This window comes from Mesoplodon bidens, assembly GCF_964165515.1.
Source record: "Mesoplodon bidens genome assembly, chromosome: 1".
In the NCBI taxonomy this organism is placed as follows: domain Eukaryota; kingdom Metazoa; phylum Chordata; class Mammalia; order Artiodactyla; family Ziphiidae; genus Mesoplodon; species Mesoplodon bidens.
Window position 1 is genome coordinate 171,776,003 of NC_138176.1, and position 17,575 is coordinate 171,793,577.

General features: G+C 53.1%; 2 protein-coding genes across 5 annotated transcripts in view; one reads left to right on the plus strand and one right to left on the minus strand.

The window, feature by feature from the left end:
- Positions 1 to 296: 296 nt before the first annotated feature.
- Positions 297 to 16,759, plus strand: AIFM2 (AIF family member 2; the record flags this gene model as incomplete). 4 transcript variants are annotated; one of them, XM_081241547.1, is made up of 9 exons in its annotated part: positions 297 to 426; positions 7,138 to 7,331; positions 7,689 to 7,804; positions 9,097 to 9,216; positions 9,916 to 10,008; positions 11,549 to 11,657; positions 12,733 to 12,885; positions 14,087 to 14,287; positions 14,577 to 16,323. In XM_081241547.1, the coding sequence occupies exons 2-9, from the start codon at positions 7,154 to 7,156 to the stop codon at positions 14,726 to 14,728; spliced, it is 1,122 nt and encodes a 373-aa protein (XP_081097673.1). In that variant the 5' UTR covers positions 297 to 426; positions 7,138 to 7,153. The 4 variants fall into 4 exon arrangements, with proteins under 4 accessions (XP_081097673.1, XP_081097670.1, XP_081097671.1 ...); XM_081241544.1 differs by having other exon boundaries at positions 341 to 426; positions 7,141 to 7,331; XM_081241545.1 differs by lacking the exon at positions 14,577 to 16,323 and adding an exon at positions 16,668 to 16,759 and having other exon boundaries at positions 342 to 426.
- The window catches only part of MACROH2A2 (macroH2A.2 histone), a 54,369-nt gene continuing 53,107 nt past the window's right edge, over positions 16,314 to 17,575 (minus strand). The window contains exon 9 of the mRNA XM_081241587.1: positions 16,314 to 17,117. Coding sequence (XP_081097713.1) covers positions 16,952 to 17,117 — 166 coding nt within the window. The 3' untranslated portion in view covers positions 16,314 to 16,951. The remainder of the gene's footprint in view (positions 17,118 to 17,575) is intronic.

The window sequence follows — 17,575 nt, forward strand, 5'->3', positions numbered from 1 at the left end:
CCAGGCGTGGAGTAGGTGCTCAACTGGGTTTGCATTTTTGTTTATATGTGTGAAGGCAGGAGGCTAGTGATCCGTCCGAGATCTCACAGTCAGTGCCGGGGCCCGCGCTCTAAAGGCTGGAAAGGCGTCCGGACCGAACTTTGAGCAGAGTCCGAGGGGCCGGGGCAGCGCGGGCGGCCTCGACAGTAGCGGTCGAGTGCTCACGATTGGGGCGATTGGCTTCCCGGGCCGGCGGCGCGGGCGGGCCGGAGGCTGCAGTTCTGGGGGGGGCCGCCGGGGGCATAGCCGAGGCTGGAGGGCAGACGCGCCGAGGCTGGAGGGCAGACGCGCCGAGTCACGCCGGCAAGGGAGGGGCCTCGGCCCCGGCGGCGACCACGGGAGCTGCTGGCCGGAGCGGGAGCCGGAACGGCGGGAGGCCGCCCGCAGGTGAGGGGCGCGTCGGGCGAGCTCTGCGGGACTTCTGCGCCTGCAGGGCCCCATGAAGCCCGAACAGCGTCCGGGGCCGGGGAGGAGAGGGCGGTCGTCTAGGACAGTCAGTAGTCCCGAACCTTTTTGGCACGAGGGACCGGTTTCGTGGAAAACAACTTTTCCACGGACGCCGTGGGGGTGTGTGTGGGTGGGAGGAGAACGGTTCAGGCGGTAATGCGAGAGATAGGGGGGAGGCAGAGCGGCAGATGAAGCTTCGCTCGCTCGCTCGCCCGCCGCTCACCTCCTGCTGTGCGGCCCGGTTCCTAACAGGCCGAGGACTGGTATCGGTCCGCGCCCCGGGGGTTGGGAACCCCCGGTCTAGGATGAGGAGCTCAGGCCTGCAGCAACCCAGGCCCCCCAAAATTCAACGGGGAGCTTTGCTCCCAGTGAGGACGGAGCAAACTCGCCTCCTCCGCGTCCGCTCCCCCCGCCCCCGCAAATCCCTGCTAAGTCTTCCCAAGTAAGACAGGCACCGCCCCCCGTCACCACCCCCTCCCCCAATCCCGGGAGGGCTCCGAGGGTCGCCGCTGGGCGGTGGAAGCTGCTGCGGGGCGGACGGAAGCCCGTGTCATAGGCAGGAGGAAAGCCTCAGTGTCCAGGAGGAAAATGCCCGGGGTTACCCAGTGCCCATAGGCTCCAGGATGAACTGGGAGGTCCTGCTTCTCCACGGAGCCCCAGCTTCCGCGGGGGCACTAAGGCCAGAGGTGACCCAACTAACTATGATGGGGCGGGAGGTTGGGGGGAAGCCCAGGACTCCTGATCCACCGGGAGCTGCTTTTAGTGCCTGATGTTGGGTGCTTTTCTTTCAACAGCACCCACTAAACACACCCTGCCTTTCCCCTCTGATTAGACTCCCTTTGACCCTTGGTTGTACCGTGAGGGTGGGGAGGGGAGAGGTGCTTAGGAGCTGATGGTCCCATCGGAGGACAGGCACAGGGCAGAGAGTCAGACATAGTTTGTGAAGGGGCTTCCAGGTGTCCCGGCTCTGCACCTTGTGTTCAAATGCCAACATGCAAAATATGTAAATATATAAATTATCAAGGAGTCCTGCTTGGGTGTGTGTATGTGCCCCAAGCTTTCACAGCCCTCCAAGGGAGACCGTGTGTAACCCTGCATCTGGAGGGTCCATTTCACAGGAGAAGACTGAGGCCCAGCTGGGCGGGGCCTTGCTCAGGACTACCCAACAGTTAAGGAGGAGCTGGGTAGAGGGGGTGTGCTCCAGGGCCAGCCTGATCTTTGTGTCTAGTGGTGAAAGAGGAAGCCAGGGTCCAGGCACAGATCATGGGGATGTTAAGGGAACCACAAAGTGACTGGCTCCCAGGAGGCTGTACAAGTTGCGTGGCCTAGGCTTCAGCACTGGAGCCTGTATGACACCTGCATGAACCTGTCTGCCCAGAAGTGCCCTCTCCTGAGGGCATGAAGGGACAGCCCTCTTCAGACTTTGAGCCTCTTTCAGAAATTGGTCTTTTTGGGTTTTGTTCACCATGTGTTCCCTGGGGGGCTGGCCATGGAGTGCCCACTCTCAGCCTGATCCCTGGGGTCCAGTGAGGGAGGCTGCCCACCCCTCTGCCTTCGCCGGGTTGGAGAGATATATTCATGGTGCTTCAAGTCACACTGTAGGCCCTCTCATCCAGGATGGCCACTCTGGAAACAGCTGTGGAAATCTACCTTGGGGGTAACTGGTGAGCACTCAAAAGCTGGGTGTTTTATTTGTAATCTCTATGAAACAATTCTGGGACGACATCTTTGCTTTGATCAGAGCCCACACGGTTCCACTGTGTGTCTTCAGAGGCATGACCTCCCCACAGCTTTGGCCTAAATATAACTTCCTTGTTTTTCAGTAGGTTCCTAAAAGCCCTTTGTCTGTATTATTAGAGAAGAATCCACCTGGGATCAGGCTGTGTGTCCTTGGCAGAAAAAACAGGATTTACTGAGAAAATTTGAGTGTAGACCATATTGTGTGTGTTGGGGGAGGGGCAAAGGCAAAATTACTTAGGAGTTGCTGCACAGTTAGGAATTGTTTTCTTGGACCTGCTTTTTTTTTTTTTTAAATAAATTTATTTATTTTATTTATTTATTTTTGGCTGCATTGTATCTTTGTTGCTGCGTGCAGGCTTCCTCTAGTTGTGGCAAGTGGGGGCTACTCTTCGCAGCAGTGCGCAGGCTTCTCACTGCGGTGGCTTCTCTTGTTGTGGAGCACGGGCTCTAGGCGCACGGGCTTCAGTAGTTGTGGTACGCCGGCTCAGTAGTTGTGGCTCGTGGGCTGTAGAGCACAGGCTCAGTACTTGTGGCACACGGGCTTAGTTGATCCGTGGCATGGGGGATCTTCTGGGACCAGGGCTCAAACCCGTGTCCCCTGCATTGGCAGGCGGATTCTTAACCACTGCACCACCAGGGAAGTCCCCTTGGACCTGCTTTTATGCTAACGTTCCTGCATCTGGGAAGATTCAGTTAAGATTCTCTGTGATCATTCTCTTGCCTTGATGGTCAGTAAAATCAGATGGTAGGTTTGCAGTTCCTCAAAAAGTAAAATCTAGAGTTACCATAGGACCCAGCAATTTCACTCCCAGGTACAAACTTAAGAGAATTTTTTGTTCACACAAAAAGTTATACACAGATATTCATAGCAGCCTTATTCATATTAGCCAAAAGGTGGAAACAACCCAAATGTCCATCAGCTGACAAATGGATAAACAAAATGTGGTATCTCCATACAATGGAATATTACTCAGCCATAAAAAGGAATGAAATACCGTTACAAGTTACAGCTTGAATGAATCTTGAAAATACTGCGCTAAGTGAAAGAAGCCAGACACAAAAGGTATGGAATAGGCAAATCTATAGCGACAGAAAGATTAGTGGTTGTCAGGGCCTGGAGGGGGGAGGGAATGAGGAGTGAATGCTAATGGATGTGGAGTCTTTTTGGGGAGGGGGCGATGAAAATGTTCTGGTGTTAGGTTGTGGTGATGGTTGCACAACTTTATGAATGTGCTAGAAATCACTGAGTTGTACACTCTGAGATAGAGAATTTTATAATATATGAAAAAATATCTCAATTAAAAGCATTAGATTGTAGGAAGCCAGGTCTGTCTTTAAAGCTTTATTATTTCACTTAAAAACATTCAAACAGTAAAAAAAAAAGGGGGGGGAAAAATCTCAAAGAAGAAAGTAAAAACATCATCTGGCAACCACTCTTAGCATTTTGGTTTAGAGTGCAGATCTGGTCAGACTGTTGAGGATTGAACTGGGACAAGTTACTGAAATTCTTTCCAAAATGAGGAGGAAACCCCACCTATTCAATGCAAAGACATTGATAAAAGTGCAGTGGATGCTCACTGCTGTCATCATTACTTGTATGTGTGTATATGTAGCTAGGTGCCTGGGTCTGATGGCCCACAATGGAGATTAGGCTCTACATGACTTTCTATTATCTGACTTTTTGATGGACAAGCTTTTTTTTTTTTCCTAAGACTTTATGTTTTTAGAGTAGTCTTAGGTTCACAGCAGAATTGAGTGGAAGGCACAGAAATTTCCTATATGCCTCCTGCCCTGACACATGCATAGCCTCTTCCATTATCGACATCACTCACCAGAGTGGTCTGTTTGTTACTGAACCTACATTGACATAATCACCCACAGACCATAGCTTACATTACGTTTCACTCTTGGTCTTGTACAGTCTGTGGGTGTGGATGGATCGTGGACAAACTTTTCATGTAAAAAATCTTCCACTGTAAAATTGAATGTCTCCAGAATATTCCATTGTATGGGTGTGTAATAGTGTATCTTCTAATCTCCCATTGGTGGAGGTTTCCATTGATTGATGGAGTCGCCCACTGATTGAGGCTGTTTGCCCAGCACTGCTGCTACATTAGAACATATAATTCAGCATCATCAGTTGCACGCTTGCTTTTTGAGCACCTGCTGGGTGTGTGGCTAGGAGTGCTGGTCCATGGCTTAAGCCAATGATTTAGGTGTGTGGTGAAGTAGGTCATGGCCGAGCAGAGGGGAGTCTAGCTGTCCTCGGGTCCAGGTGAGAATTGGCATTGGAAGAGCCAAGGGAGAGGCGGGTGACCAAGAGTGTTGGGCAAGGGAGGCTGCCGAGGAGAAAGGGTGGAATGGGCTGGAGCGCCACCAGGCCCCCGTTCCCCAAGTGGGTGTATCAGAGGTCAGTGGAGGAGAGAGAAGAACAGATTCCAGGAGAGGCCTCAGGCGGCTTGTGGTGTAAAAGCGCCTCCCCTCCCTGGCCCAGCTGTGGCAGCCCCTCTTGGGCCTGGGTGTGCCCTCAGGCCCCAGACTCTGCACCGGAACTCTAAAGAATCAATTCACCTTTACTGAGGGCTGTGCCTACTTGGGTGAGGCCAGGGTTTGTCCTTTGGGGAAGCCAGTTAATGATCCTGGGGGGCTGAGGGAGCAAGGGTTCAACTCCTTTGGCTAACCCACTGCCCATCAGGCCTGTGCCGAGCTCACTGGGCTTTCTTCCCTGCAAGGGCCCCAGGGCAGCATGTAGGCCCAGACACTGCCCTAGCATGACAGGCCCTCTGTGTGTGCTGTCCCCTGTCCCCTGCCCTCCTGGCTGCCCCACCTTGTTCCCTGAACCCCTCCCACCCCCTCCCTTCCTGCCACTGGACTTCTTGGCCTAAGCTGTTCCCTCTGTGAAGAAGGCCCCTGGCCCCAGCTTTTTTTCAAGGCTCCACCTTGAGCTTCCCTGGGTGGTCCACGGTGGACCCCTCTCCCCAACAAGCTGGGTAGCCTCTCTCAGGCCTGTGCCCCGCCAGCTTGGAAGCAGAGCTCTCTGGGTGTGTCTCTGACCTCTTCGCTGGCTGCTGGCCCCAAGGGCAGGCTGGCACAGAGGGGGCCATGTTGAAGGGGCAGGTGAAATGCACCCCTTCCATAGCTTGCCTGACTGCCTGCCACATGCCCAGGCCCTGCTCAGCTCCTGGTGTCCGCTCCTGTCCCTGGCTGGTCCCCGGGGCCCTTTTGGGTCCTGGCCTAGGTGGCAGATTCAGCCTGATGAACACTCACGGGGCCAGCTCTGGACCACTTACTGAGGGCCTGGAGCAGTGAAGGTGACACTGCCTGCTGGGGGACTTGTTTTGGTTCCAGCCCTAGAATGCACAAGCCTCAATGCATTGGGGACCATTTAGCCAATGAGAAACAAAGTTAAATCCCCTCCAATCTCCTATGCCAGATCTACCCTCCCTCACCCAGGTTTTCACTTCCCCAGAGGAGAAATTAGACAGTGTGTATTTGAATACAACAACAGTGTCTGGAGGTCCAACTGTAAGCTGCCCCCGTAAGTGTGGAAAGATCTGGGGACCATCTTGGGGGTCACCATGTCTTGGAAACCTATTGTGCAAGGGCATTTTAGGCTGTCTCCTCCCATTACAGGGGGTAAATGGAGGCCCAGAGAGGGGAGGGGTTGTGCCCCAGACTACACACCTGATGGAGGACAGAGTGGTGACCTTCCAGCTGCCTGCATTGCTGTCCGAGAGGTGGGCTGGAATGTTCTTCCCCATTGAGCTTTTCGACAGCTTGCTGTCTGTCCACTTCCTCCCTCCTTGCCGTGCTCACATGTGAGTGTGAGCCTGGTGCACATTTGGCCTGCAGACGTGGCCCTCCATCCTCTGCAGATACTCTCTTCGATTGCAGGTTCCCTTTCCTCGACATCAAGCAGGACCTTGCACCCCCTGCCCCTCTCACTGGAGCCCACGTGATGAGCGCTTCTCCATCCTCTTTCTCACCAGCAGACTTCCTTTTTGGTCCTTGACCAGCACTGTTTCTTCTCCCAGCAGAGATTTCTCCCTGCCCCCTTCCTCCTGGGGGGTGTCACCCACCAGTCGCAATGTACATCCTCTGTTCCAGGAATGCTCAGGGGACCACCTGCCCACAGCAGGCCCCTCCTCCCCACCCCACTGTCATGGCCTTAATCACATTGCATCCTGTTTTGCAGGCTGATTGTCATAACTTGCTAATTGATCTCCTCAGACCCGGGGCTGAAGCTGGTGACATGTGAGCTGCGTGGAATCTGGTCGCAGTGTTTGCTTATTAGTGTGGTGCTTAAATAATTTTGTTTAGTTCTTTTAATGTGGCCTGTGCTTACCAATTCCCCAGAGGTGTACCCACCATTTTTGGTTACTGTGCACCTGCCCAGTTTCCCACAGCTACATCATCCACCTGGCCCTTTGAGTTTGAAACCCTGCCTTTACAAGGGCTGAGACCATATCTGTCTGTCTGTCTCTCTGACTACAGCATCCACAGCACAGAACATGTCAAAGAGCAGGAGGTCTATTAATTTATACTGTTGAGTGAATGAATATATTTACGAGTGAAAAAAAGTGCAAAAACAGTTGTTTAACGTGTGCAAAAACAATAATCATGATTGTAGGTGCACAGAATATCTCTGGAAGGACTCACGTAAACTTGGTAACAGTAGATGCCTTGGAGAAGGGAACTGGGTGGTTGAGGGGATGAGATGGAATTAGGATACTCCTTGTTCCTTTGGAATTTAATTCAAATTTTACAAAAATTGGAATTTCATAAAAGATGATTATATACTTTTAAAGGATCAAGTCTTGGCATTTGAGGCCATTCTTGATATGGACCCACCTCTGCCCACCCAGCCCTCGAGCCCCCCTGAATCGGATGTGGTCTCTCCTCCTACCCCAGCAGCACCTGGTCCGAGATGGGGTCCCAGGTCTCGATGGACGTGGGAGCCGTGCATGTGGTGATCGTGGGCGGGGGCTTTGGCGGCATCACAGCCGCCAGCCAACTGCAGGCGCAGAACATCCCCTTCGTGCTGGTGGACATGAAGGACTCCTTCCACCACAACGTGGCAGCCCTCCGGGCCTCCGTGGAGAGTGGTAATGGGCTCTTCTCTGGGGCTTTCTTCGTGACCGTGGTCTTGTCACCACTGTGGACCACAGGGTGGTTTTCTCCCGTTAGGGCAAGGTGCCTAAATTCCACCATTAGACAAATTCTGGGGAATCTTAAGGTCCCTGGCCTTAAGCAGCTACCATACCAAGGCCCCAGAAGTCACAGCGAGAGCTTCTCCGAGGACCTGGGGCCCAGACTGGCGCTTTAGGGGGTAGTGGGTACCCAGGGGCTGTTTAACCAAGGGGCCCCTGTTGGCATGCAGCTCTGGAAATGTTCTGAGTTATTCTGGCCTCCTGTGGGCAGCCCAGTTTTACACCGTGACCTCCTCTCTGTCCGTTCCCCAGGGTTTGCCAAAAAGACATTCATTTCCTACTCGGTGACCTTCAAGGAAAACTTCCGGCAGGGCCTGGTGGTTGACATAGACCTGAAGAATCAGACGGTGCTGCTGGAGGACGGCGAGGTGAACCCAGCGGGGGCTGGCCATGCTCAGCTGGCTTCAGGGGGCCCCTGGGATGTGGCTGCTGGTGGGAGGACACCTGGGCCCGTCTCCTCAGGGGCAAGGACCCCCCATGCCCGCCTGGTGCCTGGCAGATAGCAGATGCCTCCTGAGCAAAGGCTGGGCCCCAGCAGCCACAGGAGAGCAGTGCAGAGCCTTCCCTGTGTGCCGGGCACTGTTTTAAGCCTCACGTGATCTCCTTTAATGCCCACTGTGACCCTGTGAGGGAGGTGGAGTAGCCTCGGTTCACCCAGAGGTTAAGAGGCTTGCCCAGGACCCCACAGCTGGAGAGAATCAGCCAGGATTTGGACCCAGGCTGCTTTGCCCCAGAGCCCTCACTCTGAAAGCCAGGGTCCCAGCCCAGGGGCCCCCTCACTGTCTGGAATCAAAGGGTAGGCACCACAATCCCACATCGCCCGGGAGGGCAGAGGTTTTCTTCCCGAAGTTTGTGTCCCTCAGCCCTGGGGTAAGCATGGTGCCTGGTGTATCCTTGTGGGACCAGAGCTCCGTCAGCAAGCTGCCGGCAGCCCACCCGCCATGCTGAGGGTACCCTCCAGCCTGTCCCTCTACTCTAGTCAAAGCTATGGGGGGACTGTACAAAGGGGCTCCAATTCCTGTCCTCAATGAGTGTGGTTTAGTGTGAATGAATCAATCTTCCTTGAATCAATTTTGAGGCTGTAGAATCTCCAGTTGGCAAGATTACTGAGGACGTCCTTATCCTGTGGTTTTGGGTCCATGAGGGCATCTCAGGCCTCCACAGGGGTAGTGGGGTCTGAGTGGGATACAGACCCTCCAGTCCCCCTTCCATCAGAGCAGCTCTGGGTTTGTCAGTTTTATATATTTAGGCTCCAAACAGGAATTCCACCACCCCCACTTTGTTTTTGTTGGCCAGGATAAGGGGAAATTTTTTCTAAAATAATGGTAATAATAGGGAGATTCTAAACTAACTCCACACTGGAAGCTGGAATCCTGCTTATTCCCCACGAGCCGTTTCCTGTTGCCGGCTCACCTGCCCCGCTGCCCCTGTGGGGAGCTCTCCCCGCCCGTGCTGTTTCACGGTGGGCGGTCCAGCAGGAGGTAAGCTCTGCCTCCTTGGGTATTTCCTGGGTTCTAGCACCATCCCTTGGTCTAACCCGGGATGGTTTTGCTCCCCAGCAGGAGGCCTGTCCCCCTTGGTGCTCCTTGCCTGGTGGAGCCTGGGGTTGGATGCAGGAGCCCAGGCCTGCCCTCACCGTTTTTTCCCTTGCCCCTCCCAGGCCCTGTCCTTCACATATCTCATCCTGGCCACGGGCAGCACTGGTCTCTTCCCAGGCAAGTTTAACCAGGTGTCCAGCCAGCAGATGGCCATCCAGGCCTATGAGAACATGGTGACGCAGGTGAGCTGCCTGCTGCCCGGCGGCAGGACAGTGAGGGCAGAGCCAGGGGTGGGGGGCCCTGGGAGAGTGGAACAGCGGTGGGGATGCCCAGGGCTGCAGCAAGGAGCCCCCGGGGCTGCAGTGGCGCTGTGGAGATGGAGAGTTACCAGGAAGAGGCTCCTGGGAGGAGACCTTTGGACCTATCATGAGGTCTGGACGTGAGTACCCAGACCTGCTCATGTAGCGACTGGCTCATGTTTGCACGGGGCTTGTGTTTTATAAAGCGGGCTTGGATCCATGCTCTCAGTCACTTCTCACGGAGATCTGGAGAGGTGGGTGGGATGGGTCTGTCCCCACTGAACAGATGAGGTGTGGTGACCCAGAGAAGGTCGTACAGCTGTGTGACCAAGGCCAGGTCTTTCCCTCTCTGCACAGCTGCTGAGAGGCCTGGGGAACCTCTGGCACAGTCATGAGCAGACGTTAGAGTGGAGGTTAGGAACCCGGCCTGGAACTCAGGCAGATCCGGGTCACCTGCAAGGTGGGCAGGTAGTGAGAAATGCAGGGAGACACCCAGCAAGAGCTGGCCCCGAGGCAGCACATTTGGACCCTGAACTTGGAAAGGGTTCTCTATGCTTCTTTGGCCAAGGAACCCACTCCCTAGGCTGGACCCCGAGGCAGGGCAGATTTGAGGGGGCACCTTAACGTTTCCTCCTTCTTCAGGTCCAGTGCTCACAGTCCATCGTGGTGGTCGGAGGAGGCTCTGCGGGAGTGGAGATGGCAGCAGAGATTAAAACAGAATACCCCGAGAAAGAGGTGGGCCGGTGGCCTTGTCCTTGAACTCTCAGAGGCGGGATTCTTTTTTGTCTGATGAACATCAGAATTTGCTCAGGGCCTGGGAGGGGAGCCCCGTTACCATAAAGTGGGAGCATGTGTTTCCTGTCTCCTGCTCTCTGCACTGGGGGATCCCCTAAAGTCCCATTCTGCTGGGAATTTTACCTGGAGAGCCAGGGTGCATCCTAGTTCAGTGAGGGGTTCTGCCCTCTGGGCCAACCCGGAGGACCACGCCCCGGGGGGATACATTATGAAAGGTTAACTCCCGTGTCCCCCTGCAGTAATGTGGCCTTTGCGATATAAACGTAGACTTTTGATTGCCTCTTTTTGCCAACAACCAGCTTGATCAAAGACACCCTCATGGGTGTCTTGTCTGGAGCAAGCACAGCCTTTTGGTGTTTAAGGGACAGTAGCCCTTGCCCTAGACAGCATGTAGGGGGACCCTGAAGTGTACACCTCACAGCCCATGCTGGGGAAGGACTGGCCAGCACTGCCTCTTTTTAGTGATAGAGGGATGGAGACCCCGCCAGCATCCTGGAGAGAAAGGGAGCAGGCTGTAAAGGCTCAGCCTAGGGCTGAGTGACGATCAGCAGTTATGGGTCCTTGAGGCAAGAGCTTGCCCAGCTGATGCCAGATCATCTTCTGGGAGCCACGCGGAGCCTGTGTCTGTTCTTTTTCCCTAGGGAAAGGCAGGTTGGTTTTGAAAAGTAAGATCAATATGGGCTAATTTAATTATATGGCTATTCTCTGACAAATTATTGGAAATTATTATGGGTGGTTCATGTAGAAGTTTATTAATTTTGATTTATGGGGTAAAGACTGGTCTGAAGTAGTAAATAACTCAGTATAATTCCCAAATGCTTATAACTAGTAGACACATAAGAGTAATAGTAGCCACCCTTTATTAAAGAGTCACTATGTGCTGAGTTACGTGCTTTATACTTACTTTCTCGTTTCATCATTACAAAATTCCTATGAGTAGGACTGTGATCCATCTTACTGGGTCTTCAGGAGGTGTGTGAGTGGGTATCTGAGATGGGATTTCAACCCAGGCAGTCTGATTTCAAAGCTCAAGCTTTGAACATCACTTCAGGCTCCCTCTCACTTCACTGTGCTGACCCAGACAGCAAGTAGACGTGCCTGGAAGCACCAGTTTTAGAACCAGCCTTAATGTAAATGTCAGCCTGATTTACAGTTAGAATGTCGATGGCTCATATATAGACTGTATAAGTGCCCAAGGATGCTTGAAAATAAGTTTCCACGTGGCCCTCTGTGAGGTGTGTGTTGTGAAGCATTGGCACATCTGAAAAAATCCTACCCTGGGAGATGTGGGCTCCAGCCCAGCTCACCATTAACTGGTTCTAGCAGTGGGCAAAGTACTTCTCTGGGGCCTCAGTTTCCTCACTTGTAAACTGGAAGTTGGGGAGGAGGTGGGAGAGACAGGCTGATATGTTTTTAAGCCTCTTTGTGTGAGCAGGAGACTCAGTGGCTCCTTCTCTGCCCTGTGGTTGTTTGTCCTCAGGTCACTCTCATTCACTCCCAAATGGCCCTCGCAGACAAGGAGCTCCTGCCCTGTGTCCGGCAGGAAGTGAAGGAGATCCTGCTCCGGAAAGGCGTGCAGCTGCTGCTGAGTATGTGCCAGGCCCCTCCTGCCCTGCCCCTCTCCCTGGCCTGGTGAGACTTGGCTGAGGCTTGGTCCCTGCTCACAGCCTGAGCGTGGCCGCGCTCAACCCCAGGCTCTGTGTCCTGAGGTGGGGCTGCAGAGCCTGTTTAGCCTTGTCGTCCAGCTGGAGGTGTGTCTGTCCCCAGGCAGGGCAGAGGCCCCTGTACTTACAGGATTTTCCTGTCATGCAGGCAGCACTGTCCTGGCTGTTGCTTTGGATACAGTACAGGTGGTACCCATTTGTTGAATGGTTTAAAAAGTCATATAAAAGGGACTTCCCTGGTGGTCCAGTGGTTAAGACTCTGTGCTTCCAACGCGGGGGGCGTGGGTTCGATCCCTGGTCAGGGAACTAAGATTCCACATGCTGTGTGGTGAGGCCAAAAAAAAAAAAAAAATCATATAAAAGATTTGACCTGAATTATGATATCTCTTGGTGGAGAGAATAGGTGTTTTGGGTTTGTATTTTGAGGGTGGTGGAGAGTGTGGCTTCTGTCCAGAGCAGAAGGGAAGAGACCTACCCAGCATGTTAGAGTGGGGCTCTCGCCCGTGAGTGTGACCCCCCCCCGCCCCAGTTCACGGGCCCGACCCTCTCACCTTTTGCAGGGCGGGCGAGGTGTCTGCTCTCTGAGAGCCCTCCCGGCTCCTGGGCTCTGCAGAAGTGGCTGTGCAGCCCTCTGCCCGCCTGCGCTTCCAGGCAGTGAGGAGAGTGGGCTGGCCCTGGACTTCCCTTGCTTACCCCTGTCGGTGGTGAGCCCAGAGGGCTCATCTTGCCTGGTTAGGAGTGGACATTCAGGGAGGCGTGGTTGAGGTCTTCCTCAAATAGCTTTTCCCAGAACCTCTTGGGAAACTCGGCCTTACTTCCCCAAATTGCTTCTTGGAACTTGCTTTCCATCGGATCCCTTGGGGCCAAATGTCCAGATTGTGCTTCTTGGGGTGGCAGAGCGGACCGGTCTCCGGCCCCCAGGCCAGCCCTGGCTTGGGCCCCCGCCTCGGTGGCGTGCCTGCCCTCTGCCAGCCTCCTGGTCACGGGCCTCCGCTGACAGGTGAGCGGGTGAGCAACCTGGAGGCGCTGCCTCTCAACGAACATCGCGAGCGCATCACGGTGCAGACGGACAAAGGCGCGGAGGTGGCCGCCAACCTGGTGATCGCCTGCAGCGGTATCAAGATCAACAGTTTGGCCTACCGCAGCGCATTTGGTAAGTGGGAGGCCGGGCCGTGACCCCCTCCCCAGGCTGCCTCCTCCCCCTCCAACCCCCGAGAAGGCCCTGCAGGCCTCTCCCCGAGGAACTGGCACTCCACCCTCCCACCCCCACCCCCAGTCTCAACAGCTCATTTGGTCTCTTCAAACTTTAAATTTAGGTTCGGGGCCACTCTTGCTGGGCTTTCCTCAGATGTGTTGATGGTGATTTAGCCCAAGGTGGCCAAAGTGACCAGAATCTTCCAAAATCGGATCCCACCCCCTAGTGGTGAGAGATGGGAACAGGTTTCAGAAGGAAGAAAAAAGATCTATTTTTCTGTTACTTTCCTTGGAACACCGATGAAGAGGAAATTCCAGGGTCAGGCCTTTCTCTGTTCACAGGTGTGCTGCTCTCCCCAAACCCTGACCCAGACGTTTGCCACTTGAGCTTGGAAACGATCATGGGGAGAGGCGGGTAATGAGGCCTCTGTTTGTAAAGCTGAATATTGACCTATTGAGCTAACTGGAGGTGGGGGGAGCTGGACCCATGGCTCCATCTGTGAGCTGGAGGCTCAGTGGCTCCTTCTCAGGCCCCGAGGTGGCCATGTCCCCAGGTCCCCATCATTTACTCCCAGATACCTTTCCTGGACAAGAAGCTCCTGCTGTGTGTCTGGCAGGAAAGAATTATCCAATCCCAGAAGGAAGCTAGTCCAGGCCATGTGTGGGGCTGGGATCGAGGGCTTATAATATACAGAGATCCCAGGACTTAACACCTAATGGTCCTAATGGTATGTTTTCAAAGGTAAATTCTTTTAAGTCCCTTAAAAAGAAAAGTTTATCATCTATTAAAGCCCTGCATTTATTTTAAAAAATCTGATGCACATTCAAAAGGAAATCCAAGATTTGGCTAGGTTATAACTTAATCATCATAAGTGAATCATTGTTAATCGTGGTAACTTACAAAGAGTCACGCGCGTTATATGAAATGACACTTGCTGGTCTTTCTGACCAGTTTCCACCCCAAAATGGTAACCTCGCCTTTGCAGGAAGAGTTCTGAGGGGGGGACTTCAGGCAGAAATAAACCAGACAGGAGGTTTGCCTCTTGAGGATGTGCCTTTGGAGGGTAGCTGGACCAGCACCACAGCCCATCCTCACTGTGTTCTGGTGACCACTTCTTGAGGCAGCTCAGGATCTTGGTTTCGGGCTGGTTTTCTGGCAGGTGATCAGCTGGCCAGCGATGGCGCTCTGAGAGTGAACGAGTACCTCCAGGTGGAGGGCTACAGCCACATCTACGCCATCGGTGACTGCGCCGATGTGAGGGAGCCCAAGATGGCCTATCACGCCAGCCTCCATGCCAATGTCGCCGTGAGCAACATCGTCAACTCGGTGAAACAGAGGCCCCTCAAAGCCTACAAGCCAGGTCAGGAAGCTCCCCATGTGGCACAGTTTTAAGAGAGTCGGGGTTAGAAACGGTGAAGCCTTTGTGGGCTTTACGATGCCTGACCGCTAGAACACACTCTCAAAGCTGGGGACAGAAACCTCCCCCAGAGCTCTAGGAAAGTATGTCAGGGACTTGCCCACGTCCCTGAAGGCCTTACGCATTTCCCTGCCCTGACACTGAAGGCCCCGGGAAGGGTTTGTGCCCTGGGAGTTGCAGGCCCATGGATGGTGAGCAGGATTCTAGTTTGGCGCGCGGCTCTGCTTCACAGGTTCGCTGACGTTCCTTCTGGCCATGGGGAGAAATGACGGCGTGGGCCAGATCAGTGGCTTCTACGTGGGGCGGCTCATGGTTCGGTTGGCCAAGAGCCGGGACCTGTTGGTCTCCACGAGCTGGAAAACCATGCGGCAGTCTCCACCCTGATGGGGAGGCCGGGCGGGAGATAGGTACTGCCACCGCCCGGTGATCAGATTTCTTGACAAATGGTACCCACTTGACAAATGCCAAAGGGCAAAAGCTCTTTTCCTGGAGTAAGATGTCAGTGATGTACTGACCAGAAACACAACTTAGACAAAACCAAAAACTGGGAGAGAGAGAGAGGGATATTGGTGTTAAAAAAAAAGACACCCTTAAAGGAGTCTGGGTTTCAAAGGTCTACTTGCTCTTGTGCTGGATGAATGGTTCACTTGGTCCTGGGGAGGGCACAGCCCACCTTCTCTACCCCAGCCTCCTCTTGGGTGTGTGCACGTGCACATGGTGTGTGGCATCCAGAGCTCTCAGAGTAGGGGCGAGAGCTCAGTATCCTGGTGGCAGGAAGGGTCTCCCTCTCTGTAAGGGCAGGGAGGAGGGCCTGCCCAAGGAGACCAGCTAAGGGGGACTGGGGTGGAGAGATGGCCTACATCCCAGCCTCTCCCATCACATTAGGAGGTGGGGAAGCCTCTAACATCCTGCAACACTCAGGTTGTTAAAAGGAGGTTAATTTTAAACTGTTAGTCCCTACCGTCTTTAATCTTCATGAATCTTTCTATATTTCTATTTTTAGATCCTGATTATATGCCATGGGTTGTATTTAAGAAGCGTTAGATAAAATTTCCCTCCTGGTGAGTCCATCCTAATGGAGAGTGAGTTTTTTACAAAGCTGACGGGTTAAGACAGAAACCTGGCCTGCCAGCTGCTGGGGGTGTTTAAAGAAAGATAGCCAAGCTAGCGTGACCGTCGGGTGGGTCGTCATCCTGCTAACGTTCAGGGAGCAGAGGGGGTTTCAGTAGGTGAACCCCTGCATGCTTCCAGGTTACTGTCTTAGGCCAATTTGTAAGTGACAAAACTCCAGCCAATGCTGGGGTACCCTGTGGGAACCTTTGTAGTTTTGTGCTTCTGGTTTCTTGGTCAACCCCAATGTCACTTATCTGGAGGCGTAGCCATGTGGCAGTAATGCCTGCCACCAATTATGTTAAGGTATAAAAATGACTTCTCTGTTTGGGAGAGGACTTCTAATCAGGATAAACCTATTTTGGACCACATAGGCGAGATCTCTAAGGCAAAAGTTGTTGATGAGTTCATCTGAATAAATTCAGGCCCTGCCCAGGCCTACTCTACCCCTCCCTGCCCACTTTTAATGGTAACCTCTGGGTAGTTGGCCAGAATTCTTAGGATACCAGCCTCACAAGGGTTCTTGGTCTGTCCTGTCTGGGCTGTGGCCCAGGTCTGTTCCATTTTGTTGCCCAGGCCTAAGTGAGACTGTGCCTTTGTCCCAAAGGATGGCCACCCCAGGGAGGCTTCACCCAGTCCTCCATTCCCGTGGACCACAGCCAACCAGGCTCCCCTTCTGGAAGTGGGACCTGTTGCCTGAGAAACACAAGCCATTCCGTGCCGTCTGACCTGGGGCCTAGCATGGTGGGAGTCTCAGCTCCATAGTGATAGGCCTTGTTCTATTTATAACATTCTTAAGTTTCTACCCATAGGGACACAGTTCTCCAAACTGAGCAAGATGTTACAATAAAAGAGTATGTTGTAAGAAAGACACTGGATCTTTTATTTTTTTCCTTTCATTTTCTTTTTCTTTAAAAAAAAACAAAACAAAAAAAGCCTGAAGCAAAATCTTTCTAGGAGTAGTTACAGATATTATAGGGGTAAGGGTAGGGGCACTAAAACAGAAAGAAAAGCACCAGTAAGATGCCTTCCTAATTTTCTTCTCTCCATCACTGAATACAGACAGCCAACAAAGCCCAAGTCACTTCTTTGCCCTCTTCCCTTGCAAAAAGGAGAAACAGAAGATTTTAAGAATTCTGAAAGGATTTTGTGTATGTGAGTGTGTAAAAGTCAATGCTATAAATCTAAAACGAAGTCTGTTTTTTTAAAAAAGTTCTAAAACAACAGGAAGAAAACACATGGAAAGAAACCCCTGGTGGAGACCTGGTTAATTACAGACTGAGGCTCTTTTTAACGAGAATATAAAATGCAGAGGGCTCTTCCCGTGGGCAGGACCTGCTCCCGCAGCCTCTGCTACCCGCTTCCCTTTCAGCTGCCCTCCGCTCCCCTGCCGTCACCCTTCCTCTCTCCTTTTAAAAGACAAAACCCCGCTCCTGTGACTTTGATCCTCCTGATTCCGGATGGTGAGCGCGGCGGCCACCAGTGGGCGCGGGGCGGCTACTTGGCATCAAGCTTGGCCATCTCCTGCACATAGATGCCGATGCTCTCGCTGTCGAAGAGCAGGAAGTAGACGTTCTTCAGCGAGGATGCGCTTGAGTCGTCGAAGTGGGCAGAGATGGCTTTGAGGGTCACCTGGGCTGCCGTCTGTTTGGGGAAGCAGTTTCTGTGCCAAAGGAAGAGAAGAGCTGATGTCACTTTGGTCCTGGGACCCATGGAGTAACTCTGCCCTCAGCCCGGGGTAGGGGCAATATGGTGGTTCCTTCTTATCTTGGCACCAGGTCCTTGTTCCTGTCACTCGGGGTCTCACCACGTGCAGGCTGGTCCACGCACGATCCCCTTTCACCTCAGAAGAGGGACAGCCCAGGAGGGGGACAGACAGGGCACATTGTCCCCACTTCACATATGCCACACTGGCTCAGAGAGGCACACTGGTTTTAGGGCTGGCTGGTGAGCGGTGGCCTGTGTTTGAATCTATGTGACCTGACTCAAGTCCAGCTGAGCTTTAAAAACTACCAACTCAGCTGACACAACATTGTTAATCAACTATATTCCAATATAAAATAAAAATTAAAAACAAACAAACAAAAAAACCCTACCAACTCAGCATTTAAAAAAGCCAAT